The sequence below is a fragment of the Esox lucius genome, chromosome 2 (assembly GCF_011004845.1).
Source record: "Esox lucius isolate fEsoLuc1 chromosome 2, fEsoLuc1.pri, whole genome shotgun sequence".
NCBI classification, from domain to species: Eukaryota; Metazoa; Chordata; class Actinopteri; order Esociformes; family Esocidae; genus Esox; species Esox lucius.
Genome location: NC_047570.1, coordinates 30932510 through 30959339, shown reverse-complemented (window position 1 = coordinate 30959339; position 26830 = coordinate 30932510). Strand labels below are relative to the sequence as shown.

The 26830-nt window shown below is 40.3% G+C and overlaps 1 protein-coding gene across 13 annotated transcripts; it reads right to left on the bottom strand.

Annotated features, from left to right (window-relative positions):
- Window positions 1–6200: 6200 nt before the first annotated feature.
- On the bottom strand, window positions 6201–26165 carry pax6b (paired box 6b). Of its 13 annotated transcripts, none has more exons than XM_020051326.2 (15): window positions 26147–26165; window positions 25963–26047; window positions 20834–20991; window positions 17699–17752; window positions 16789–16812; window positions 14137–14267; window positions 13781–13822; window positions 13460–13690; window positions 12808–12973; window positions 9078–9236; window positions 8850–8932; window positions 8579–8729; window positions 7908–8020; window positions 7416–7554; window positions 6201–6559 (listed from the first exon to the last, which is right to left on the bottom strand). In XM_020051326.2, the coding sequence occupies exons 3-15, from the start codon at window positions 20844–20846 to the stop codon at window positions 6474–6476; spliced, it is 1392 nt and encodes a 463-aa protein (XP_019906885.1). In that variant the 5' UTR covers window positions 20847–20991; window positions 25963–26047; window positions 26147–26165; the 3' UTR covers window positions 6201–6473. The 13 variants fall into 13 exon arrangements, with proteins under 13 accessions (XP_019906885.1, XP_019906889.1, XP_019906892.1 ...); XM_020051330.2 differs by lacking the exon at window positions 26147–26165 and adding an exon at window positions 18047–18101 and having other exon boundaries at window positions 25963–26110; XM_020051333.2 differs by lacking the exons at window positions 16789–16812; window positions 26147–26165 and adding an exon at window positions 18047–18101 and having other exon boundaries at window positions 25963–26110.
- Window positions 26166–26830: the final 665 nt, after the last annotated feature.

The following is a 26830-nucleotide window of genomic DNA, read 5'->3' as shown; positions in this document are numbered from 1 at the left end:
CTTCAAGTTCACCTCAAGGACAGTGTGTGTGGCGGTGCATGACTGTGTACTTGTATGTGGGTTGGGTGTTCAAGCTAATTTTCTACCAAGCAATTCCCATTTACAAGTGTAAGGTCACTAGGCCAGTCTATGAAGATCAAGCTACTATATGATGTCTTTTAAGAGGGTCAGATATTAATTGCGGTTTAAATAGTTCAGACCGGCCTTAAGCAAGCAAGTTTATTTATATAGCACAATTCATACATCGAAGCAATTCATACATCAAAGAAAAATATATGAAAGTACAATAACATAAATACTCAAATGAAAACATCAAAAGAAATGATACAATCATAAAAAATACAATAAGAAAACATAAAGATGAAAAATTTGATAAAAACATAGGAAGCTACATTGGGGAGAACAAGTATTTGATACACTGCCGATTTTGCAGGTTTTCCTACTTACAAAGCATGTAGAGGTCTGTAATTTTTATTATAGGTACACTTCAACTGTGAGAGACACGGAATCTAAAACAAAAATCCAGAAAATCATATTGTATAATTTTTTTATAAATCATTTGCATTTTATTGCATGTCATAAGTATTTGATCACCTACCAACCAGTAAGAAGTCCGGCTCTCACAGACCTGTTGGTTTTTCTTTAAGAAGCCCTCCTGTTCTCCACTCATTACCTGTATTAACTGCACCTGTTTGAACTTGTTACCTGTATAAAAGACACCTGTCCACACACTCAATGAAACAGACTCCAACCTCTCCACAATGGCCAAGACCAGAGAGCTGTGTAAGGACATCAGGGACAAAATTGGAGACCTGCACAAGGCTGGGATGGGCTACAGGACAATAGGCAAGCAGCTTGATGAGAAGGCAACAACTTGGGCAATTATTAGAAAATGGAAGAAGTTCAAGATGACGGTCAGTCTCCCTCGGTCTGGGGCTCCATGCAAGATCTCACCTCGTGGGGCATCAATGATCATGAGGAAGGTGAGGGGTCAGCCCAGAACTACACGGCACGACCTGGTCAATGACCTGAAGAGAGCTGGGACCACAGTCTCAAAGAAAACCATTAGTAACACATTACGCCATCATGGATTTAAATGCTACAGATACAAATACTTGTTCTCCCCACTGTAGCTGTGGTAGTTAATGTTGTTGTTCTGTAGAATTTGGCCCAGAGGTAGCATATAGAATTTGAACAAAAGCGGTCCAAGAACTGATCCCTGTGGAACTCCGCATGTCATAACCACCCTATCAAATTAATGATAACCAATAGTGAAAAAGTAACTCCGGCCATCTAGATAAGATCTGAACCAATAAAGGACTGTCCCGGAGAGTCCTACCCAATTTTCTAGCCGATCTAATGTTCTATGATCAAATGCTGCACTGAGATCTAATAAAACCAGAACTGTTATTTTATCAGAATCAGTATTCAGCCGTATATCATTTAAAACTTTAATCAGGTCTGTTTCAGTACTGTGGTGAGGTCAGAAACCTGACTGAAATTTGTCTTAGAGACCGCTTGAGGTCACAAAATTGCTGAGTTGATTGAAGACAACCTTCTCAATGATCTTGGCTATAAAAGGGAGATTTGATACAGGTCTATAGTTGTTCATTATAGATGCATCCAGTGTTCTCTTTTTTAATAGGGGCTTAATGGCAGCTGTTTTTAGAGACATTGGGAAAAGGCCTGATTGCAGAGAGCTATTAACTAGTGCTGTAGGTCCATTGTTATAAGTTAAACACACACACACACACTGATGGCAGTGTGTCGAGACAGCAAGTGGAAGCTTTAAGAAGTCAAAATGTTTCTTCTAGGGATTTTTTTATCAATTGTAGTAAAATGCGATATAATAACCAAGTAATGTCTTTGTGGTGGTGGTGATGGTACAGAGTCCTTGTTATACTGTGTAGTTCTTAGGTTCCGTCTAATACTTATATTCATTACATTTCACAGTGGACATGAGTTCTGATGCTATCTGCTTTATTGGGTTTGTAAGCTTGTCGACCATGACAAATAGAGTGCGGGTATTGTTGATATTCTTGTTGATCCTTCCCGATAAATGTTGCTGTCTGGCCCTGCGTAACTCATTGTTGAAGCTACCAAGGCATAGTCTATAGATGTCATAGTGAATTTGAAGTTTAGTTTTCCTCCACTTACATTCTGTTTTCCTACATTCTCTTTTCAGGGCGTTTACCATCATAGTGGTTCTCCATGTTGTTTTCTGTTTGCTCATAGTTTTCTTTATCTTTACCGGTGCAACACGATCCATGACATTCAATATTTTGCATTAAAATTATCCAGGAGTACATCAACTGACTCAGCACTTATTGTTGGAGAGATAGCCATGGCTTCAATAAACTGAGCATTGGTACTCTTATTAATGTACCTTTTCTTAACAGAAACCGAGTTCACTGGATCAAAAAAGACACAGAAATGATCAGACATGGCCAAGTCTTTAAACATAACATGAAATATCGAGACCTTTAGAGATGAATGTGGCCTTGAGTGTGTGTACGCTCTTTCACATGTTGAGTGAGATTAACAGTGTTTGGCTAACGGAGATGTGGCAGTAATGTTACTGGAAGTTTTTTATTGCATGGGCCGGTTGTCTAATATATGCGATGCACACACGTAGCCTGTGCTTTCAGTTGGTACAAGCTTTTTTTTTTACAGGAAATTGTGTTAACAATGAAGAAATGCTTTAAGCCACGAGTCCTGCATCCAGGAGGGTTCTGTAAATCAGCTCATGGACGGGGCATCTTCTGATTCTTCAGTCCATACCATGTCGGCACACATTCGCTTTAATGCGCACAGCTACTGTATAGTTACCTGTCTGAAGTCAAGAAAGTGTCTCTGCCGAGAGTCTCGGTGCCTTGTTAAAGTCACATGACTGGCTTCACACACTGCAACTGTATTATCTACGTTAGAACGAGGGATTTTCAGTCCTGGGCCGTAGGTTTGGTTTCATATCATCAACCAATCATCAAGCTTTGATGATTTTGAGTCAAGTATGTTAGGGCAACAAAATATACAGCTCTGGAAAAAATGAAGAGACCACTGCACCTTTTTCTTTCCTTTCCAAAAAAAGTAGAAAAGGAAGGTTTTGAGTAAGGAACAAAAGGGTTAAAATTAAGAGACCACTGCTAATTAAATGCTTGTTCGGTATCTTTCTTAAACGGGGTCAAATTCTCCTTCCAAGCATCACCGTTGCCTCTTCTTGGACCTATCCTCCTGGCCCTCCTCCTCCTGGCCCTCCTCCTCCTGGTCCTCCTAAGCCTGGACCTCCTCCTCCTGGCCCTCCTCATCCCTGTCATCTTGTTCGAGACTTTTCAAGAGCTTTTCTTTCCTCTCTCACTTCAGCGTGTTCTACATATCAGCGCGGTGTGCACCAAAATCTGGATGAATACCTCATGAACCGTTCTTCTAGTCTGGTCCTCTGCAGCTAACGATGCTGACACTTTCCCTCATCGATTCCCCCGGTTTTCCCCCAGGGTTACTCTGGAGACTCCCAGGATGTCGAATGCCGCTGTCCTGCTGGATGTACAGAAGGTGCTTATGAATTAGATATTCATGTGGCGGTGCTAATGCTTGATGGTGGTGTGGAAACAGTAGTTCTTTTATCAGAGAGACCACTGTAAACACGCTGTAGAGACATCTGACTTTCACACACACACACAGAAATGCTCAGAGCAAGTCCATCCTTTAGTGTGAGTGCTATTGTTCCATTGAAAGAGACTGATCCATTTGACACCTTTGAATGAGTGTCTGTTTGTTTGCGGTTGTGGTGTGCAGAAAAACTCCCCGCGAACAGGCCGTGATCCTTGTGTCCCTGCAGAGATGAGCCGAGGAATAGATGTTCTCTGAAGCAATCAGGCCCGTCTTTACTGGGCCCTGTTTTAATGACCACTCACTCTGTATGTATCATGTGGCTATTCATGATTAGGGTTTTGATGAGCGTAGCTTGGTAAAACCTTACATTGTATTTGTCTGAGCTCATTTATTTATATTTGCTTCTCAGTTTATCTCTAATGCTGTTCTATCACGCTCTCTTTTATTTCTGTGAATGTTGCTGTAGTCGTTTTGACAGACAACTGATCCATGCTTTATGTTCCTATACATTACCACTTCCAGAAAGAACTCTTCACACTAGCTTTCAGTCGTCTACAGTGAATGTGCAGCCATGCTCAGGCCCGGTTCTGTTGAGAGCACGGCTGCGGGTGTTGCTGTATGTCCTGTGAGTGTGAGAGCAGCAATAACTCGGGTACCTGACCCAGCTCTATCCAGGTCCTCATCCGCTTGCAACTATTCAGATCCCCCTTGACACACACACACACACACACACAGACACACACACCCCTGCTGTGGCAGCAAGTGAAGCAAAATAACTCACTCTGCCATAGAATCGCTCCTCTGCCTAGCTCTGGGCACCGACTGCTTTATTCCTCTGCCTCCCCCATTCATCCCTCCACCTCCCCCCATTCATCCCTCCCTGCCTCCCGCTCTTGCTCTCTCTTGCTCATAACTCTACCGAAACAAGGGCCAGTGGTGGTGAATTGACTGACCTTTTTCATTGTGCTGTGTTGTCTGTGTGGAGCTGGTGAAGGGCGTGGATCACATGATATTTTGTAATACATGTTTGGTTGGAACAAGCCCAGCTTTCGTTGTTTAGTTTTTTCGTTGTTGTTGGAATTATCCCTTTGCCAGTTTGTAGAATACTTTGTTTGGTAATGTGGGTTGTAGCAAGTCTCAACTAAAGCATATTATTTCACACTGGCTAAAGAATTAATAGCACAAAGTTTTCGCTAAGACACAATTTTACTGTACAAAATGTTTTTATAGTTTTCACAAAATACATTTAGAAAGCTCCATTTTAAATAAAATTAAATTGAAATATTTAAGAGACAGTGTCAACGTTTCATCTCAAAAGCATTGCTCAGACGTAGACCTCGAGTACATGTCCATGTTCTACATACACATTTTTAAAAAACAACGTAGAACTAAAAAAAAAGGCATGACAGACAACGCAAGAAAAACCCACCCATGGTCTTCAATTATAAATAAGGACTGCTGATTAGTCTGCAGTCGAACATACTCGAAGCCAATGTAATAGAACAGAAATAAAATTTAAAAATTGCAACACAAGACTAATATCTGTAAAAAAAAAAAATAACAATAATTATAACAAAAATAACATAATAGATGTTAATAGATGAAATACAAAGGCTTTGGTCTGTTTTACAATCAACAATGATTAATTCTGATATGTACTTGTAAACAACTGCCAAACACGTATGTTTAAAACTCTGTCAAGCATGTTTAATCATAATTATAGGAATTAAATATTTCTAGTTGCACAAAATTATTTGACCATAGGACACTATATTACAACTATACCTAAGAGACAAATTTTACCTGACCTAAAGAAATTTATTTCTTATGATGCATGAAAATGTGTAGAAAACATTTAGAGAATATTATTGGGGGATATAAATGAAAATTATATTTTATTGTAGAATCCTTTCAATTTCTAGGGAAGACAAATACTTACAATTCAACATAAACAAATTTGATTATATCAAAGACGCAGTCTACCATTTAGCGAATCAACTCTTTTTCCCCAAACTCCACTTCATGTATTGCTGTTCACTTGGACCTAGAATCAATCCATCCACCACAGACGTCCATCAGTCCTGTATGTCCCACTGTCCTTGCAAACTGTTAGTGGCGGTTTTCTGTGACCACAGGTAAACCCAGAACCATACATTTCATCTGATAATGCGACGTTCAAAGACCTGAGGCCAAGATGGATGGATTCACATCACTGCAGGTCCTCCTCTGCCGACGTCCATTTTGAAGGAATACGACCAATAAATAGGTTTAACAAACACAGTCTGCTCCCCACAGCGCTCCTCTCAAGTGATATGCAAAGGTTTTGCCAGAGTCCACAGACTGCCAAACGTCTGGTAGAAAGTCTTGATATAAGCAGATTAAAAAATAGTCATGGCTGAAATCTCTCGGGTTGTCCATTGCCGCATGAAAACACCAGACCAACATGGCTTTCTAGCAGTCCATCTATCAGTACTTGATCTGGGTTTTTCGTTAACATACACATGGCCATATACAAACAAACACACCAGAGAAAGAAAAAAAGAATCAATGACTTGAAAACAGAAGGGAAAAAAAGACGTTTTGTTCCATCATTTTTTTTTTTTTTTACACCGGGCACTTCACATAGGTCCATGTTTTTTTTCTTACTCCTCTCTCTCAAATGTTGATCTCCCCTAGCGTTCTCACATGTGCCAGGAGCTAGCGAGCAGCCCACGGTCCCAGTGAATAAACCAAGCCCCGTAGTTTGTAGGGTTCTTCCAGAGACTCCACTCCTCCAGTTCTCTCTATGCATGTCTGGGACGCCGGCGGAGGGCGATGGCTGGTACAGGAGGATGGACAGTCACAGGGTGAAATAGCTCTTTTCTCTACTGTAGTCTTGACCAGTACTGGGACATGTCAGGTTCGCCACCGGGGACTTGGACAGGGACAGACACTCCAGGAGAGATGAGTCCTGGGGACAGAGGAAAGAGAAACGCCCATCAGTCAAAATGGCCCGGAGAGATTGTACCGTACCACTTTTGGGCAAAGGGAGTTTGGATTCCAGCTTCCTTTAGCCAAAGCAATGAGCATAATAGTGGGAGACTAACCGTAACACAAAACATGTACATTGAGAGGAGAGTGCCGGAGCACAAATGTAATATCCACTTTAGTTGATTAAATCTTTAGCACAGAGCGCACATCCAAACAGTGTATGTGAATGTAAAGATTGACCACAGAAAACTACAGGCCTCTTAATATTGTGACCTGGGCGTTAGCATACAGAACAGAAGCAGAATCCATTACAGTGTTTAGTTTAAGACTTACAGTATTCCATTAGCTAGATAGATTGAGGTCTCACAGAGAATACCACCACAAATGAATCAAATTAATTAGTGATTGAGCATAGAGGAAATGTTTCAATGGTCCATTAACCCTTCATTACTATGAGCAGTATATATGGCCCTCAATAAACAGCCATGTAATCGCTTGGAACTAAACCGCCAGTCTGGAGTGGTTAAAATGACATTATGACGTTAAGCTGAAATGGAATAAGGTGCGTTCATCCACTGAGATTAGAATGTCAGGGGAGATAAAATGGTGTGTAAATTAAAGGTAGCTATGGGTCTGTAGTCTGATTAACGGGGAAAAGCTAAATGGCAAGTTATGCTGAAATGTAAAGCATGAATTATGAAAGTGTGACCATGTGGCTTTGTAGCACCCCCTATTTAAAGGTTGTGCGGCAGGTGTTTAGTTAGCAACTATCTGGAATTTTGTTCATCTTTTCTATTGGCCAAGCTTGTTTTGGAAACAATGAACTTTCTGCCTACCTGTTGAGGTGGTACCAGAAGTGGTCATTGATTGGCTGTTCATATGTGCCTGCATATGAGGGGGCGTGTATGTGTCGTAGCTCCGCCCATTCACTGACGGACTGGTAGGCAGCATGCAGGAATAGGAGGTCTGGCTGGGCTATAGACAGGGAGAGAATAATGTTTATATATTAGCTTAGCCAACTATATACCCTCTTCAGCTCAGCAGTCAGTCCTTACAAGCAATGCCCAGGTATAGATATAGAAAGACTAGTATTTCCTTCAGGCATCTATAAACATCATGAATGCTGCTGGCTTTCCCCTCGACCTGTTGTTAGGACTTGAAGAAAAGAGCATCACTGGAAAGGGTAGAAGCCGGGTGATCACTTGTTGTCTTTTAAATAACAAATGTGGCTGTACTATTTTAAAATGTTTTGATCAGATCACAGATTAGACATTTCCCGGGAAGTTAGTTTTATTTTCTTTTATAGATCTGTCCGGTTATCGACTTACTTGCATAGGCAGGTTGTTAGCCATGGTGAAGCTAGGCATGGGAGGCAGTGCACTGTAGGTGTTTGTGAGGGCGGTGTCAGGTCTGCCCAGCATAGACCCAGAAGAGAATGATACTGAGGAACAAGGGTGAAGACGTTGGTTAAAATATGTTTTTCACAGATTAACGGTAGCACAGGTGATCTTTTCGGTAGCACAATATGGTCTTTAACGGTATCACAAATATGGTATTTTCGATGCAGAAAACCAAACATGTCCCTGTGCAGTTTTCAATATAAAGGTTATCTAACACTGATTAGATTTCTAGGTTATATTCAACTGTATTGTCATTGAACAGAACGAGTGCAGTACAACGAAATGCAGTTAGCATCTAACCAGAAGTGCAAATAGAAGAGGGCAGGAAATGTACAAGAATTACGTAAAGTGTATGTTACAATTGGAATGTATAGATGTGCAATGAAGACAAACAGACATGGGTCAACTAAATATTACAAATCTTGACGTGTCCCGCTGCGCTGCTGATAGATCAAGGATGAAATGCTCTATGTTGCTGTTTTCTCACATGAAGCTCAACTGTAATATTTTACTAAATGATTGGCCCTTTGACTAATCAGGTCTTCTGACATTCGTTGTGCAAAAGCTCAGAATTAGGCTGCTCTGACTTTCGGACTTACCGGGTGTGGCGGGTTGAGGGATTGCCTGGTAGACGCTTGTGCTAAAGCTGCTGCTAATGGGGATGTGACTGGAGGAGTTACTGGCCTGACGACGCTGGTTGCGGAGCTTCTCTTCTCGCCTCCACTTCGCTCTTCTGTTAGAGAACCAGACCTGCACAAAAAGCCAAGTGACTCAAAACATGAATGGAACGTTTAAACATCTGAGTCGTGCCTGCTTTTTCCTCGTCTTCAGACCAGGCATCAAAATGCATATTGTTAAATGTGTCCACACCTGTATTCTTGCTTCTGGCAGATCTATTTTCGCTGCAAGTCTTTCTCTCGCGAAAACGTCAGGATAGTGAGTCCTTTCAAATTCTGTAATAAAACATGAAAAGACCTAGCTTTAGTAGGCTATCACAAATATTGTTGTCTGTGTTGTCGAGCAGGCCACTGAAGTTAATGTAACATTACATCTTGCTTTTTTTTCAGAGATACGTTAAGCTTGCAAATTCAAGTTCACCCTTTTCCAGTGCTTCGATCTGCTCTTGAGTGAACGACGTGCGGTTTCTCTGTAGTTTTCTCTTTAATTGAAGTCGCATCTGCGTCTCATCTGAATCCTCCCCGTTTGAACTTATGGAGTTAGTGTTCTCTCCTGCTCCGTCCTGTGATTGACAGCCATCTATAATATAATCAGTAAACACATTTTCATTAATAAATCGTCACTATCTAAAAATTTTTTATTTTGTTTAATATTTCTGAGTAAATTGCTAAAGTAGGCTTATTTCTTTCTAAATACATCATTTTCTAGGAATTTAGTTTTAATTCGATGTTTTTTTTTTTTTTATTGCAGCAAACTCTTACATCTTACAACTAATAGAAGTCTATTTGGCATAAAACCGATATAGGCTATATAGGTCTTCAATGATAAATTAATGATCTAGCGAACATATTGATCTCTTCATGTTTTATACACATCAATAGCCTGACTAAAAGACCGACTAGTTATTTGTAAAATATTGTGGGAAAAATAACCTTGCTCAGCAAAGCTGCATGAACTTAGATCCTTTATCACCACTCAACAATGGCACATGTGCTCAAAGGGTTAAGAGAAATGTGACAAGATGTGGCGAACCCCTTTCAGGCCCTCTGAGATGTTTTAAAACCCAAACTCTCTACCCCTTTTAAGAGCGTCGAGGAGCCTCAATGGCCGTCCCCATATGGGCGTTCGTATAGCCATTGAGGTGACCACCAACACTTGAATAGAAGGAGGCTCTTTTCACAATGAAACAATGCAGTTTCGGGTAAGGGAAACCATTAAACTCCGTGCACACAGCAAGAGGTGGCTAGCGAACTCATCGTGGGCTGAATATCACCAGAAAGCGAGATGGAGCACAATCGAAGAAGGCGACAAAAGGATCCTCTCTCTGTGCTTTGTGCACACGAGGATACCGGTCAACAGAGCTTTGAGTTCAGTGTGTTAACCCTTATCCACTGGCATCATTAATCACGTCCCCCGGCCGGCTAAACGCCAGTCAGGATTTCTGTCTTCAATTGGAAACAAATGAGTGAGGAGAGGGCATGCAACCCCCTGTACAACCTGAATAAGGCATATCTATTCACGTATTCAGGTTGTCCGTAGTAGGGCTATAGGGGACTTCTGTTCTAGGGCGAGGCTTATCCACTAATGCCTGTCGTGTTATTTCACAGTATTGTCACACTGAACATTAGAAAGTAAGCAAAAGGAATGTATGCATAAGAAATTAAGCAAAAAGTTATTTTTTAGATGTTTTTGTGCGTGTTACGCTATTTCACAGGTTAGTAGCACCTGTAGGCCTATGGAGAAACATTTCTGAGTTGACAAAGCTTGTGTAGGCCTACTCTACCTGTTTAAAACTGATATAACAGTAGCCTTATTGTCTCTTATATTCATATTTGAACAACTGTAGGGCCATAGGATCAAACCTAATGTACATAAAACATTATGAAATATTGGGTTGGTAACAATAAAAGTACCACGTAATAACAATACTGTGAACGCAAATATATAGGCTATACCTCAACGCTTCTGTCGCAGGCTTGGATCCATGACACAATATATAGACTAAGGTAGCCAATTAATTCTAGACATGAATTTGCTAAAGCTATAGGAAATTAAATAAATAGCAAGGGTTTGCAACCCATAAAACTCGCTCGAAATAATGTGTGATCATGACAATCAAGATTTTTTTTGTACTTTTTTTCATTGCCAGTGTCCTATAGATATCTATTCTCGAATGAAAATCCGCAGTAACGAGCGAATGTACTATTATTATTCCTATGATCCCTTTTCCAGGCCTACTGACGCTAGGTTTGCTATTTGTTTTCTTTTAAAACACATTCTTTGGTATTACGGTGTCTGGGGCAGTGAGGTGGAAAAGCATCAAAAGGAGATAGCGAACCAATTGCGACACAGTTTAGTCAAAATAGAGATTTAAGAAACAGATTAGACCGAAAGAGGAAGTGTCTAAATCCTACAGAATGTAGTTAGTAGAATGACAGTATGAAATCGAAGCGAATAAATAAATTGAGTTTTATTGCGTCTCCAGATAGAGTTGTCTGCTTTCAGGTTCCTGTCAGACTCCTCGTAATCATTAGTTTAGTCACTGTTGCCTAGCTGTTGTCAGACGGGGACCATATTTCGCTCTCCTTGGAGACCTAGCCTCCACTTATGGTTTGAACCTAATGAGCCCACTGAACATTAATCCTGGAAATAAAACTATAAAGATGGGAATAAAATACCTATTTGAAAAACAATATTGCATTTAAGGCATTCAACATTTTTATAGCCTACTATAATTATAATTATTGCAATAATGAATAATTACGATACATGAAATCAAACGAAGTGTAAACTGAGTGAATTATTTTGTAAAATAGACAGTAATATTACCATATAGGCACAGGTAAGCTTATTTTAATTAAATATTCAAATACAAATAATAACAAAGCTCGGTTAGCCTAAACATTAGGCTAAATTAATGGCCTTTATGCTCACAGCAAACTACATTCGTGGAAAAACATATACTCAGCCTGTCAATGCATAGGCTGTTAGCTTGTGCCTGTAATTTTTATTCGTTTCCGTCCGTGTGTGGTAAGTGAATACAGAACGAAAATAGAACGAACATATACACATACGTCTGATTTTAATTAGTTTCTTGTAATTGCCCTGCCATGTCGTACCATGTCCAGGGGTCTCCTGCGGAAAATGTCTCCATCAGTCTTCCCCAACTAGGCACTCCTGCATGTCACCATAACGGGAGACAAAGCTATGTCTAATGAGCAATTATACATAGCAGGCCTGTTCTCATTACCGAACCTTGCGTGTGAAGGAAAACATTCCTTTGTACTGATATCCCGCACATTGCCCTCAGGCCTTTCCCCCAGCCAGAAGAGCAGGGAAATGCGGGCTGTTGGATGGACACCTCCGTTGAAAGGACAGGCCTCTGTCACGCACATCCCGGTCTGAGACAGTGGAGGCATTGAGACCGCTGATTAATTGGCCGTTCACTAATTGACTACGATTAATTGGGAATCTTGTCCTCGAAAGACATCAAAGCATGTTGGCAATAGGTACCTGCTTAATATGCTGACCAATCATGAACGGTCCTAATGTATTTGTTATGACCAAATGCTCAAATCTCATTAAAATGTGTGGCTTTAAGATTTCTATTGCAGAACATATTTGGTGACTTTAGCTTATCCCAAGGTATACCCGCAAAGTAACTAACCAGTCAATTACGTAATGTTCTTGTCAGAACCCTTGCATAAAGTGACTCAGAGTTGCTGAATAGACGCGAAGATATGGGTAAAACATTGCAGTTAATCTTTGCATCGCCATACCCTGTTCTCGGAACAATTAAAAATGTTTTTATATGGATGTAAGGTTGGAAAATTTCGGGAATCTTCGGTAAATGCCCAGGTTTTTCCGAATTGTCCAACCACACATGGCCCGTGAATATTGTTTTTCAGAAACTATATGACTAAGGTTTTTTCAAATCAAGACCGAAGGCCTTGAATATAGGTTGATACAAATTTATATTATATTATGGTGATTATAATCATTGCTGGCACAACTGCAGACATTTGTGTTATATATAGACTATATATATATATATATATATATATATATATATATATATATATATATATATATATATAATATAGTCTTATATAGTCTTAGTTATTGCCATCATTTAATGATAAACGCTCACCTTGGCTGGGCTGTCCTGGCACTGAAGTTCCGGGGTACCAGCCGGGTCGGGTCCCCCAAGTTCCTGTCTGACCGTTGAGCATTCTCAGCTTGTCATACATGCCATCTGCGCCCATCTGTTGCTTTTCGCTAGCCAGGTTGCGAAGGACTCTGTTTATCGATGACACCTGAAAGACAAACAAAATAGAAAGCCTTGTTTTGCGCTACGATTGAAAATGTGCCGCCACCCCTGGTGGTGTGTAGGCACGCGATCACTAGGCGTACAAATAGACATGCGCAACCACACACAGGCCTAGGTCAGTCCTGACAATTGAGCTGCAAATAAATATATTAACAGAGCTTGTTAATATTTAACAGTGGGAAAAAAACTTTATACTGTTGATAAACCATGAAAATGTACTTAAAAATAAACTACGAATTTTGTACATGCATCTGGTCAAAACGTATTATTACAACGAAATATTTCGAAATCACAAAATGCCTGCATGCCTCCACAAGTCAACTCATGCAGATCATATGGTGTAAATATGTAGACTTATGGATGTATTTCCCATCACTCATGACTAAACGGTCGGCTGCTCGTCATGCATGCTTTTGCGTCCACTCTCTGAGAAAAAATTCAGATGGTAAATTAAATCATGCTCATAACTTACACTCACTGCACTTACACTGGGTATATTGTCGTTGGTGCAGACCCCCTCTGACAACAGTCTGTCTCGGATCTCCCAGGCGAAGATAGACGGGCACTCCCGCTTGTACTGCGCTATCTTCCCCACCACCTCTGGAGTGGCTACCCTCGGTTTGCTGCCTCCAATCGCTCTCGGTCTAATGGAGCCAGTCTCATAGTATCTGCCCAGGATCTTACTCACGCACCCGTTGGACACCTGGATAGAAAACAATAGACACAATTCACATACATTATTTAAGACTAGTTGCGAATTTTTTAAGATTACGTCAAACAATAATACGCTTACGTTTTCATTGTCCAGCACTTGGACTTTTGAGTCATCATGGGTCTATAAACAGAAAATATGCCTTAAATGGTATAGGATAACAGATAATGCACTTTCTAAAATGCAACCGGTTTTAGGGGATACGTGGTAGGCTTAGGCCTACGATTACCCTTAATTTAATTTGAATAGGACATAGATAATGAGAACAAAATATGCAGGCCTTCTTACAGCCATACATATTGTGGGGGGGGGGGGGGGGGGGTTTAATAAAAGGCTCTTGTTTTATTATTTTTATTTTTGGTAGCCTAAAGACGTTTGGAAACCACACTGAAAGCTACTGTATCCCACGCTAGACAGAAAGAATGCGCCCTTGTCACCTGCAGAATCCTGGAGATGTCACACGGCCGTGCACCACTGTGAGCAAGTTCGACGATTTTCTGCCTGGTGGTGTCCGGTAGCGGTCTACCGTTAACGAACACACCGCCCAGCTGGTTCACACCGCTGTGACCTGAACGGAGACAAAGGAGAGCCCCGTTATATGCTACGGTTCCACTGTAACAATATAAGTTTATGATCACAAAATATATTGTATAACAAAATAGAAGTGAGTCAATTAATGCTTTTCGTTTAGAATGTTTAGCGTTCAGAGTAAAAATAAGAAAATAAAGAATGGCATTCATTGTTAACAAAAAATATATTTATAATAAAACGCGAGATACACAGCCTAATTGGACAATTTTCCAATTTTCCGCAAAATAAATATGTAGTAGTTATTTCTTGTTCAATAGTTCTATTGTTATCAGCGCCTCAGGGTCAAGCCCACTTTGGAGAATTGTCACTGTAATTCAATAGCCTTGAATCAACATACAGAGAGCATTGATTAAGCGTCAGCAGCATCTAATGATCTGGATCAAAACATCTCCATCCAACTGAGATTAAATAAGCTATTCAAAGGTGAAATCAGCTATTCATACGAGAGGTGACTAATATTATTTCGCCGAGCAAGCCAACCAAATTCAGCCTTTCCCAAACTTCGAAATGAAAACCCCTAATCTTCCTCTCCGCCTTTCCAATGTACACGTTGCGCAACACATCAACACAAATGCAACCAAACACAATCGATTTGCCTAGTCCTAAATATACAAAAATCAATAAATGTTATCTGAATATAAATAATTTTAAAACGAATATTCAGGTAGGTTTCTAGTTGACGAGGAGGTTGAAAAGCATCGAAAGAGCCAGCAAACCTGAAGCCAAGTGGGACAGATGCCTCCCCGGAGTGCCTTGGCTGTGCTCTACTTCTCCGCTCCCTTCCCCTGTGCTGCCGCCTGCTACATTGACTCTGGGAGCAGAGGCTCCTTAGCAATAAATAAGCTCCAAATATAGAAGAGGGGGAAAATATGATGAGCCTGGCTGACATTTGTCTTTAAAATAAAGCTAGCTGCACGTCAAGTTTGAGCTTAATTTCTGGAAATAGGCGGAAGTCGCCTCGGATCATGCATGGAAGGCTAATTGAAAAGATCAGTTGGAGCACTTGTGGCAGGCATGTCACTTTATGACACCGCTCTGCTTTTGAAAAACGCATCGTCACGACAAATAGTAGCATGATAAAACGACCCTCTCTGTCTGCATTTGGATATCACTCAGACAAAATTGGACGCTACTCGTTTACCCTTCGAGGGAGGCTTCGTTTTAAGGTGGCCAGGGGCGACGCGCGGGCACAACAACGAGGGCGCGCTTGGATTCTCAACATATTAAAACTGACATCTAGTTTTTTTCTCTTGTTTGTATTTGGCAACAAATCCTCACAGCCACTACAGTCCTGTTGTGTAAAATCAGTGGGCTATCTCTGCTTAGAGGTAGGCTTGCATTGTGCTATGTACTCTGTAAATGGACCAATATGCATTACGAATGTCATGTGCCAATTCAATGCCATGTTTTGGGTGATAAATCTCTTTAACAGAATCAAACACAGTTCCTTGGCCACCGTGGTTAATGATTATTTTTCTAAGTAGACCTTTAATAGAAAATCCATTATCATCCTTCTTGCTCTTTGGTAATTCCAGGATTAAGTGGAATTAATAGACTTCTGGCTCTCAAATTGGCTTGTCGGCGCTAAGCAGCTGAGCGCCGCGGGTTTACACCGCGGCACCGTCACCTCAACAGATGTATAACTATCATATAAATCCACGGGATCGATAAAGCCGTCAGATAAGGACATCACATACAATTTCTGCTCTTCAAAGGTTAAGTCTTAATCATGGGTCCAATTCCCTACGGCTAGCAGCGTCGCTCTCGCCCGCTGGCGCTGATTATGCGCCTTGTATTCTATTGCTAGTTGACTAATAGGAAAACATATGGTGTCAATTTGGACGCTCCCCACCATATACACCCAGGAGTTATTAGCACAAAAGCCACGGAGGCCGCGGCGACCTTTACACAACACTATAGGGCTTGGCCCAATGATATCTCCTCGGCAATTCGCACCAGAAATCCCCGGCCAAGCCAGGGGAGCATCCCATTAACGCTTGTCCCGGGCAGAGGGGGCAGTGCACAGCTTTGATAAAGCCTCGTTTAAACATTATCTCAGTAAACACTGTCAGCGATTAGCCTACCCACTTTGTCAATGCAAAGCGCGGCACTTGTGCCAAGGTGGGGTACGGTGTGTTATTGGCTACCCATTTGTTTAACGTTTCAAAATAGACAATGTATTTATACATTCGAATTATGAGACAAATAAATATACTTAGACAATGACCAATTGTCATAATCTGACAGGACATGTTTGGTGAGCCTTTTGTAATTGTACCTGACACTGAACAAAATCAAATTCCTAATTTTCATAGAAATTATAAACCTTCACATTAACCTTACAGAACAACATAACAAGGTGCCCTAGAAACTACACGTGATCTAGCTAAGAACATTGAATTTAGACAGATACAAAATGTGGCTATATGAACACAAGTTACAGCACAGACACGTCATCAAGGTGAGGAGAATAGCAAATCGAAAATCATTCCACACACCTTCATCACAGATGTCATACACCTCTTGTCCAGCAGCAAGAGAGAAGATAATGTTATGTTTATCCTTTATGGTTCAGTAAATTTCGCCAGTTACTCACATGGGCTATTATGTTAAACAATCCAGCCAAATAACACACTCTAACAAATATAATAGGCCTGCACACAGTATATTTTCCTTTATGTCGCCCATGTAAGACAATATAGTGTTTTAACATGTTTTTCCTTCCTTAAGTGTATGTGTAAATTTTTACTCTGTTCTTATAATGTGGACATCATCATTCTAACTACTGCTCTGTCCACGAGGAGACTAATCTACATAAAACATTTGGTATTCCTCATGTTTCATGCAATGTCCTTTCCCTTTCCGCCCAGCTAATCGTGTATGCAGCCTGGCAGTCAGCCCTAACACTAATGCAGACGGCTGTGCAATTATTTAATACCAACTCAAGCAGAAAGATCTCCCCCTTCAACCCCCTATTCCCTCTCTCGCTCGTTTTCTCTCTCGCTCTTTTTTCTCTCTTTCCCTTTCGCTCGCGCTTTCTCTCTCTCTCTCTCTGTGCACATAGCAGAACACTAAAACAATCTGTGGAAATTAACAGGACATATAATTATACTATAACCGTTCAATGTTCAGTTACTGGAATGGGCCATATAACATGCTTAACATATATATGAAGATGAGGAAATATTTAAACAATGGACTATCAAAATCAAGACAGTATTGAACAAAATACATAAACTGAGGCAGTACGTTTTCGTGGAAAACAAGGCATTAAAGCTAATATGTTTATGTTGAAGGAAAAGGTGCAAAAATACATATAGGATTGTCAATGTTGTGGTTGCATGCATTCATATCTCCACTTGCGCTTAGTATCATCGTTTAAAAACAGAAATATGCAAATCTACTTACTGTTCTGCATCATTGAGGCTACGCCAGACTCCCACGTGGATTGGTTGTGGTATTCTATGCGTCATAAGGAAATAACAATAATGGTTAGTACCAACATTACAATTTATAATGGCAGTATTCAAATGCCGAAATACTTTAATTAATGTTCTCTCTATTTTTTTCAAATATATGTAATATATGTTCTCTATTTTTTTCCTTTTGGTTACTTCGAATTCCAAGGCAATTACGGCGGATACTTTGGTAAAATACCACCACAATGTTGCTCTTTCATTATAACTTCGCCATGATCCATGTTAATTGGCATATCCCCATTGTATATATAAATATATATTTTAGCATTAAACTTGCCTGGAAACAGAGTTGACTGTCCGCTTAAAACAATTTAGCCAATCTTAATGTCTCCCTATAGGACAAAGCAAAACAGTAGGATTAGTACAGCCCTAGAGAAGACTGTGTCCTACATTTTACAGCTAAACCCTACTAAAAATATTAAAATAATTTAATTCGGATCCTAATTAATAAATCAGCTAATATATATATTTTGGTACATTTCTGTTCTTTATTTTGTGTAGCCAAAACAACGTTAAAAGATTGTCCGTTTTATTAGCCTGATTGAAAATGCTGAAGCAAATAAGTTAGAGGATTTCTATTAGTGCGTGCATCATGGCATGCTTGTTTACTGATCCCCTGTTTCTGATTCCTTGACTGGGTTTTTCTTCTGTTCTAGTCAATGGCTTGTAAACATGGCCTATATAAACTTAATGCAGCGTCCACAGGAGATATTTCCAGTCTTAAATTCTCACATTTAGCCTTGTATCAATGGTAGATAATATGATATTCGTTTTACCAGTTTCCCTCCCCTTTCTTGACCCCTCTAGTCTAAAGTGTACAGTGACACACTCTGTCTACTTCGCCTCACTGCCCAGCGAAAGTACAAACCAGGAGGGGTTAGAGGCCGGCGCACAATGCCCGCCGTAGTCCCAACAATGCGCCCCTTTCAACTGTTATACCCAAACCCAGGGCGCACAACTCGGCCTCAGCAACTAGAAACATAGCTTCCCACTAAACGTACCAACAACTCCAGAATACAAAGACCCGAATGCCTACACCCCCTCTGGGCCCATACACACCACCACAACACCTTCTCACTTGCACAGCGGACGACGTGACCTCGGTTGCCCGTAGCCCAATGTGGGTTTTGTTTGTTTCGTTTTGGGAAATGGAAAAGTAATTTCTTGTTATAAATATCTGGAAATAATTGTGTAGCTGGTGAGAGTTGTTAGGCGGTTGTAAAAAGATACAACAGCTCAGTAGGGAGCTCAATTGGGAAAAGACAAACGCAATAAAGAACCCATTCAAACGAACGGTTAAAAAGGGGCCCAGTGAAGGAATAGTCCGAATTTTGTGTCTTTACGCCTAAACAAACCTGTTGTGGGCATCTGTGTATTCCTGCCTGAAGCTACACTTTGGAAACACGCATTGAGTTATGCATTAAGACCTAAGCATTTTCTGGAAAATGTTGCCTATTGAAAAACAGCGTGTTTCTAAGGCCATTTTACAATTTATCAGAACAGTTGTATTGCAAACGGGGGTGTACACTTTGGGGAGAAAAAGTGGCTACTTTTTCTCTTCAGTCCTGTTTTTTGATGCAGCCTATTAGAAAACACCCGAAGGGTCACTAGGAGCACAAAAAAAAAGATGTTTTATTTTATTTTAGAATAGAAATAGAAATGCAATTCTCAGTTATTTACATTTATTTGTAATGTGGCTAGTGCAATGGCACTAAATTAACCACCCCGCCATTGGCGAATGGTAAAATAATCTGAAATGGTTATCCGTGTTGAAAAAAATATTAATGCACAATGTTTAGAAAATTCATCCGTGTCACACTCCCATTCCATGACATCATCGGCCCAGTTAATCATTTATTTATGGTCGAAAACTCTGCCATTGTTGTCCTTGAGGTTAACAAGGGTCTAATCTGCATTTCTTTTCCTTTAGTAGTAGCTAATCCGTAACAACAATCGCCTTAATTAAACATGCTTATTCAGGCTGCTGGATCCTGAGTTCACAACATTCAAATGCAGAAATACATTACTATGTCAACAATGGCTCGGTAGGAAGATGTGAGCAGCAGGCATTTACATGCACAAAGAATCTTAGTGTTATCTTTCATATAATAATTGGTTATTAGCTCGTTTTATTTGTCAGGCTTATAGTCTATGTTAATTTGTCATAAATTAAAACGATAAGATTTATGATGAGAATAACTGTGAAATCTAGGTATTTCTGACACTTTCGTTGGACATAGTTTTCTAGTTGGTGTGAATGTCGATTTTTATTTATTTATATTTTTACAGATTATATTCATAGCACCATGTTTTGATCTTTTATATACTTGATTAACTTTTTTGTTTTTGTTTCGATTAGGTAGTATTAGCGTACTTATAAGGAAACTTAATAATTGTAGAGATTATAATAAATAATTGCCTAGTTTTATCTCCACTTGCTTTGAAGGGGGAAAAGCGAGTTTAGGAAAAGAGTTAACTTGAGATATATTTTATTTGGCACACAAACAAGAAAGAAAATAAGTAAGCCCGCTTGTTCTAGGTGCATTTTAGCGAAAGCGCTTGGGTGACTCCGCTGTCTATGAATCAAAGTGACACCTTTCCTCAACGGGTCATTGCTCCCCATTTTCCACGATGATCACTGTCTTGGCCTAACGTGACTTTTTACTCTTTGCTGTCATAAATACGCATTAAGCTATCCGTAAACACCAACACTACCGAGCATTAAAGAGCACATAAAAAACAGGAAAGCAACCCGGAATTCCGCTTCAAATCGTACTCTGCCATTCCAGTAGGAATTGAGTAGAGAGTACAGTAGCAGTGGCTATGCTACACAAACTCCAACCTACACAGGCTAGGCTTATAGTCTGCAGCCTTGATGTTTATTATAATAATAACATTAATAATAATATCGACACTTTTAATCATAACCATAGACTTGTTTTCAATGATATGATTGAGTGTTTAGCATTAAATGTGACCAATCTAATGTATGTATGGTAGTGGGGTTGCGGTCTAGGCTGAAATGTACAGACAAACTTTTTATTAGAATATGTCCACTCCTCACCTTTTTGAGGCATCCTGCGCCGCTGTCTAAAGTCCTTGTCAAATAGTTCTCCGCGCCACAGAAAAGGGACAAATGTAGGACAGTTTCTTGTGGTAGATTTTCAGCAACAAGAAAAAATAGTTTTCCAGTGATCTTCAGTGGAGATGGAAGGGATATCCCTGCGAAGGAGACAGAGATTGACAGTGAACTCAGATGTCAGGACCACAGAGTGAGCGAGAATGTGCGTTCGCGTGTGTGTGAGTGAAAGAGCGAGCGAATGAGAGAGTGGGAAGAGAGAGGGAGAAGCGAAGGGGAGGGAGGGAAAGAGTGGAAGAAAAGAAGGGGGTTGGGGGCTAAACGAGAGAACACACCGGTGCTGATTGGTGATGGTAAGTGTATTACTGTATGTGTTCCTGGTCTGCTGTGCACTGTGCCTTGTCTCGCCTCCGCCGCTCTTCACTTGCCCATTAGGCGACCTCTGTCATCATCAGCCCCACGTAAAGACTTCTCCCTCCGCCAAAGCCATAGCGGGAAACGGTGGGGAGAGAGAGGAGATACCGGTCTCCAGAACACACTAATCAGCCCACACATGCACCCCCCTTTTCCGCTTCTCTCCCCCGGTAGCTGAATATTGCCCGCTGAAAAGCAAACATGCCCATTGGATAGAGAGGAAAGGCCCGGTTTTCAGCAGAGGCTTAGTTGGCTCGGTAGTGATGGGAAACTCAGGCATGTTTTACAGCTAAAATGATAGCACAGGTGCCCTCCATTCGAAATGTTTATTTGTTATGCGTATGGTAAGCCTATGTTTTTACTAGTCCACTTTAAGTTTATTGGAACAAAATACGAAAGTAAAATATTTACTTGAGGTCTGTATGACAACAGAACGTTTCAGATAAAAAAAAATGGCTGTTGCAATGGTTGTAATGGTTCTACTTGGATTACATAGTGATGTGGCCCATGGCAATCAGAGCTACTGATCACATATGAGTTGAAGAGGTCTTCCCATTGCCAGCTGTTGCTTCTGAAAGGAGAAACTACTTTGTGTATGAAGTTGACTTAAAGGTGGGCTCCAGTATAGGCCTTCTCGCTTAAAAGAATCGCAAACATTCCCCACGTGCCTTTGTTTACTTTTTGGTATCTCCTTCACTGACCGCTCAGCCTGTCAGGGACATTGTAAACATATAAAAACACACCGTTCTCCGCCTGCCGCCGCAATGCGTAATGGTCCTCTGCTTTTAGACAGGCTCTGTTGCTTTTTATACACGCATTTCCAGGACAGGGCGACCTCACTCATATGACCTGACAGCAAATAACACGCGTAAATAAATCAAGGCAAATGACTGCAGCCATGACCACACGCTCCCTAACTGCGCTGGTTGAATGCCTGGCCATTAGGGCACACCTCAGCGCACCCGAAAGCAACCCCTCGGAGCCCGTATTGGAGCTTACACTCGTAGCTTGCGTAGCACCAGTCTCAATGCTGGGAGTCCCTGTTGCTTATTCCAAAGCTGTGTTGAAGGGGGGAATGCTAGCTGTATGGTTGTGTGAAACAACCCAATGCAAAATGGGGGTACAAAAAAGGGGGGAAAGAGGAGGAGAGGGGGAGGGGATGGGGATCTCTTAGGTTTTCGGAGAGCGCAGAGCATGAAATGAAGTCATGGAGGCCTACACTTGACTTTCTTTGACATGTGAAAAAGTCAGAGAAGTCAGAGCTCATCAATAAACTACCTCGGAGGTGAAAGAGGGCTCCCTGACAACCATCGGATTCCTAACTACGCGTTCAATGAGCAGACAAACGACGCTGCCAGAGAGAGGGGGACCGCGAGGCCTGAATGGGGGCCTCAGTGGGCGCGCGGGATAATGAGCTCGAGAACCAGCATAAACTGTCACCCAGTCTTCCAATGAGGAACAAGAAAAACACCTCTGCCAAAAGTTTCTCCCCAAACTAGCTGTTAAGTAACCCAGATTTTCTCTCCCATTTCTTGTCCACTGTTTGTTGGATTACTAACTTGGTCTGTTTGACTAGATATATCAATCATTGTGATGTTTCACTTTGTTTTGACGTTAACAGTTAGTTCTTTTTCTGTGTTTCTGAATGACAATTATTCCTGATTACTCCTGATTCTCAACTCGTTTCTTAATGTAAACGAACTTGTGAAAGTAGGGGAATTGACATTACATGCCAGTAATCAACAAACGTTGATAAGGTGAATGTGACAGTTTGACCAGCCCCATGCATCGTTGTCGCAAAAAAATACAGTGAAGCAAATGGGAACTATAGGCACATTGATTTTATAGATTCACAAATCTTATAATGTTTAATGCACCGAAGACAATACTTTACTTTTTTGGTGACTTTAATGTAGGCCTATCTTTTGAGCCGAAAAGCCTATACAATTTACATACGTCCAGATATTGTTAGGCTAATCTAACCAATTATTTAAATAATTAATTAATATCAAATGTATGCTAATTTGGTGGGCAAAATGTGTGGACACATTAAGTCATTCTAATTTAATCGACATCCTCTAGCAAGTAGAATGCAGCTGACGAAAATTCACTACTAACCCGCTTAAGTGAGAGAGAATCCCTGATGAGTGTTTCGAGTAGTTTTCTCTGAAGACAATAAGTCCAATAGATTATTGATTTCTTTGGGAAAGTAGTAAATCCGCTCCGAGTGCATTCTCCTCACGATAAGTTTTTCTCGACTCCCTTGCTGGTCAAAAAGCGATAGGCCTAAGTTATCATTCTCTTTCAACGCATATAAAGAAAAGCTTGTTGACGGGAATATATATATATATATATATATCTGTTCAGGGGAGTGCATTACAGCAGCATCTCCATGGTAAGTGTGAAAATGTTGTTAAACGAGTAACTGTATAGAAGCTAGCAATTAGCCCAATTCGGATTAGCAGCAACTAATGCCATAGGCCCTGAAAATAAATCCTAATCTTGTCGCTATTTTCCCCTGGGGCTGTGGTCTTTGTGGCCCCTCGAAAAACTTTTAACAAAACAAATCAGACTAGGGAGGAGGGAGTCGTGAGCACGGCTGACGTCATGCTTGGAGGGAGTGAGAGAGCGAGAAAGGAAGTTATATTAGAAAACAACTGAGGAGTGGAGTCATGGCTGCCTCCATTAATTTATCTGGACTTTAGGCACAGAGGACCTTTGAGCCAATGGGAAATAAATCTTAATCATTTCAATAATCATCTAATTGTGGAGGAGGCGGAGTTTTCATCATCCAGCGACTCTCAGGACACTTCTGCATGACAATATACAGTTGGGGCCTAGCAGTCACCGTTGCACTAAAGTAGAAGATTAGGATGATGCATTTGCCAGTTGTTGCATTTCTAAATGTAATATGCAACGGCCTAATGATTGGCTAATACAGGGTTTAAAATACATTCAATTACAAAATATACTAAATGGGATATTAATAAGTGAAGTAATTATATTATTGTTGGGCCTTCTGTTAATTACATTAAATAAGGTATTTCCATTAAATTAAACAAATATTATTTTAGAAAGATGTATATGATAAATAAGCACAAAGTATACAAATAATACTTTTATTGCATACTTATTTTTTACGATGTTTATCATTATTATTATTATTGAATTATAAAAATATTTAATTTAGTCTTTTGTATTTAATGTATACCCATCATTAAGATGAGGGACATTTATTTTAAAAGCTTTGGCAAGATAACACATTTATTTGGCCTACACAATTTTAGTTTTTAACCAGCGATTCTTTTGCTAACTCCTACCCCTTTCGTTTAGTGGGTTTAGTGAGTTGTTGTGCGGTGGTAGAGCTCTTGCCTTGGTCTTTTACTGTTTATGCATATTTTCTTCTTCATTCATTTACCGCAGTACCCGGGCAGAGAAAAAAATCTGATCTAACACATTTTAATATTAAATTCAAGTTTATGTTTAGTAAGTAATATTTATTATTATTTTTGTTTTTCACTTCAACGTATGTTATGAACTTGAAATTATTATTATTCTTTTTTTGTTGTTGAGAAAACTCCTGCAAGGAGCGTTCTTAATCTCAACTGTGACGTCTGGCAGGGAAAGTGGTTTGACGACGCGAGAAAGCTGTAGTGTGGAACGTGAAGCCCTCTCCTGGCAGAAGACGGTCTGTTCCGAGGTGATGCAGCTGGAGAAACGCACTAACAAATTATAACTAATGGGCCAGATGGACTTGGATGCGCGGGACACGTTCTGAGACTTATTACGCACCAGAACATACCAAGTGTGGATCACAGCGCTCTTGCATGTTATAAAATCAACTGTAGGCCTGTAACTGCGATTTACGGCTGATATCCTAAAACCCCTTTTCAGTTATTGATCTTAAGCTTCTGTCCACTATATTTTATTGACATTAAAGCACTTTAAATCTACATTATCGTTTTTAAGCCTAAAATAGTACATTTCATTTCATCGGGACATTTAAGGCAAGAGAATACTTCCCTTAAATATACATAGGCATTCACGTGAATCAGTCTAAAACGGGTTTATTCTATTTTTTTGTATTTTGTTCAAAGAGGGTTTGGATAGTTCAGGACTATATTCTTCAAACTGTTGGAATTGACAAAGCCTCAATTGCTCCGAACATGTCAGGGTTTATGTCCATGTCTGTCCTTCGTTCCGAGCGCGTTAAAGCCCGTAATAACATTTCTTAAAAGCTCGTTTTACTTTCTACTTCAGTGAAGACAGCTAATTGAATTCTACCGGAGTCCTCAAAGAGGGCCTAGCTATTGCTGTACTACGAAAAGCACAAATGTAACACATCAAAAGGCCATGCATGCGCAACAGTGTTTCCATTCCAGCGACACTGGGATTTCCTCTTTTAACCTACTCTAAATGTATCGTTGAATTTATGTATTCTCCACCGAATACCTTCATACGGTCATCAGATGCACTGTAACATTAAGTAAGCCTTAGACACAAAAAAAACTAAAACTGATGTTACCATCCAGCGGACGCCCACGTACAGAATACGCGCAGCAGCCAACGAAATCCTCTCAATCCAATGCAATGAAAGTACTGCGATGTGCATATAACTATATACAAGGTTCATAAAGTTAATCTCAAAGCATTATGCGACATAGTATATAGGCTACATCTCCGGATGCATAGAAACTCACCTGGGATAGGGTATATAGGGCGCAGACCAATGACCGATATCCTGCTGATACCAGCACTCGCTCCTTCACCCTCCAAAAATAGTTGCTGTAACAAATCAAGTTAAAGTTATGGGTCCAGATTACATTCGGATTCTCCGCTGAGTTGAAATGTCAATGAGAGTGAAAAAAGACGCAGCGCGCTTACCACCAACTTTCCCTTGGCGTCAGCCTCAACTTGGCAGTGATTGGCTAGAGCGACGGGACTACGTCACCTTCCATGGCACTTGTCCGGGAAATGGTGAAGTTCCTATGGAACACATGCCCTGGTCACAATTCAATTCGACCAACAGTCTTCATTGTCTTGGACATTGACAGAAGAAAAGCCACTTGATTACATGTGTCCAAGTTATTAGGCTACTAAACGCTGCTGGTTGTAAATTCGACATTTTTTTTTACATCATGCAAAACGTTTCTGAAAATGATTGGATAGTTTTATTTAAAAAATAAAATATTATTTGGTTAATTATTTTCACTAGGCCTAATTCACAATTTACTGACAAGTTTGGCAAATGTAATCCTTTGGTCCTGTAACAGAGTGTCAAAGCTTTGATGGGTCAGTTGACCCATGTCCACGAAGGCTTTAACCTCTTTTCCCTGCAAACCAAAATTAGTTGTTAGGACTTCCCTGGAACATCAAAAGCTTGTGTCTGAGTCCCCCGTACTTCTTGTATATTGGAGTATTACACATGTAAGATACACAAACATCTAAATGTTAATTCTAATGCAATGTTAACATTCAATTATATGTTTACGAATAAAAATTTAAGGAGTTGGGGAATTGTACTCTAAGTAAAGAGGAGCATTTTGAATAGACAGAATTAAAGGATCC

Excerpts from the sequence above, each read along its gene's own strand:
- pax6b (XM_020051326.2), bottom strand. Across the intron at positions 16,813-17,698 it reads AGCCTCAATGATGCAGAACA|AGGTGTATGACATCTGTGAT; the intron begins GTAAGTAGATTT and ends CTGCTGGACAAG. Across the intron at positions 13,691-13,780 it reads AAGTGCTGGACAATGAAAAC|GTGTCCAACGGGTGCGTGAG; the intron begins GTAAGCGTATTA and ends TTTTCTATCCAG.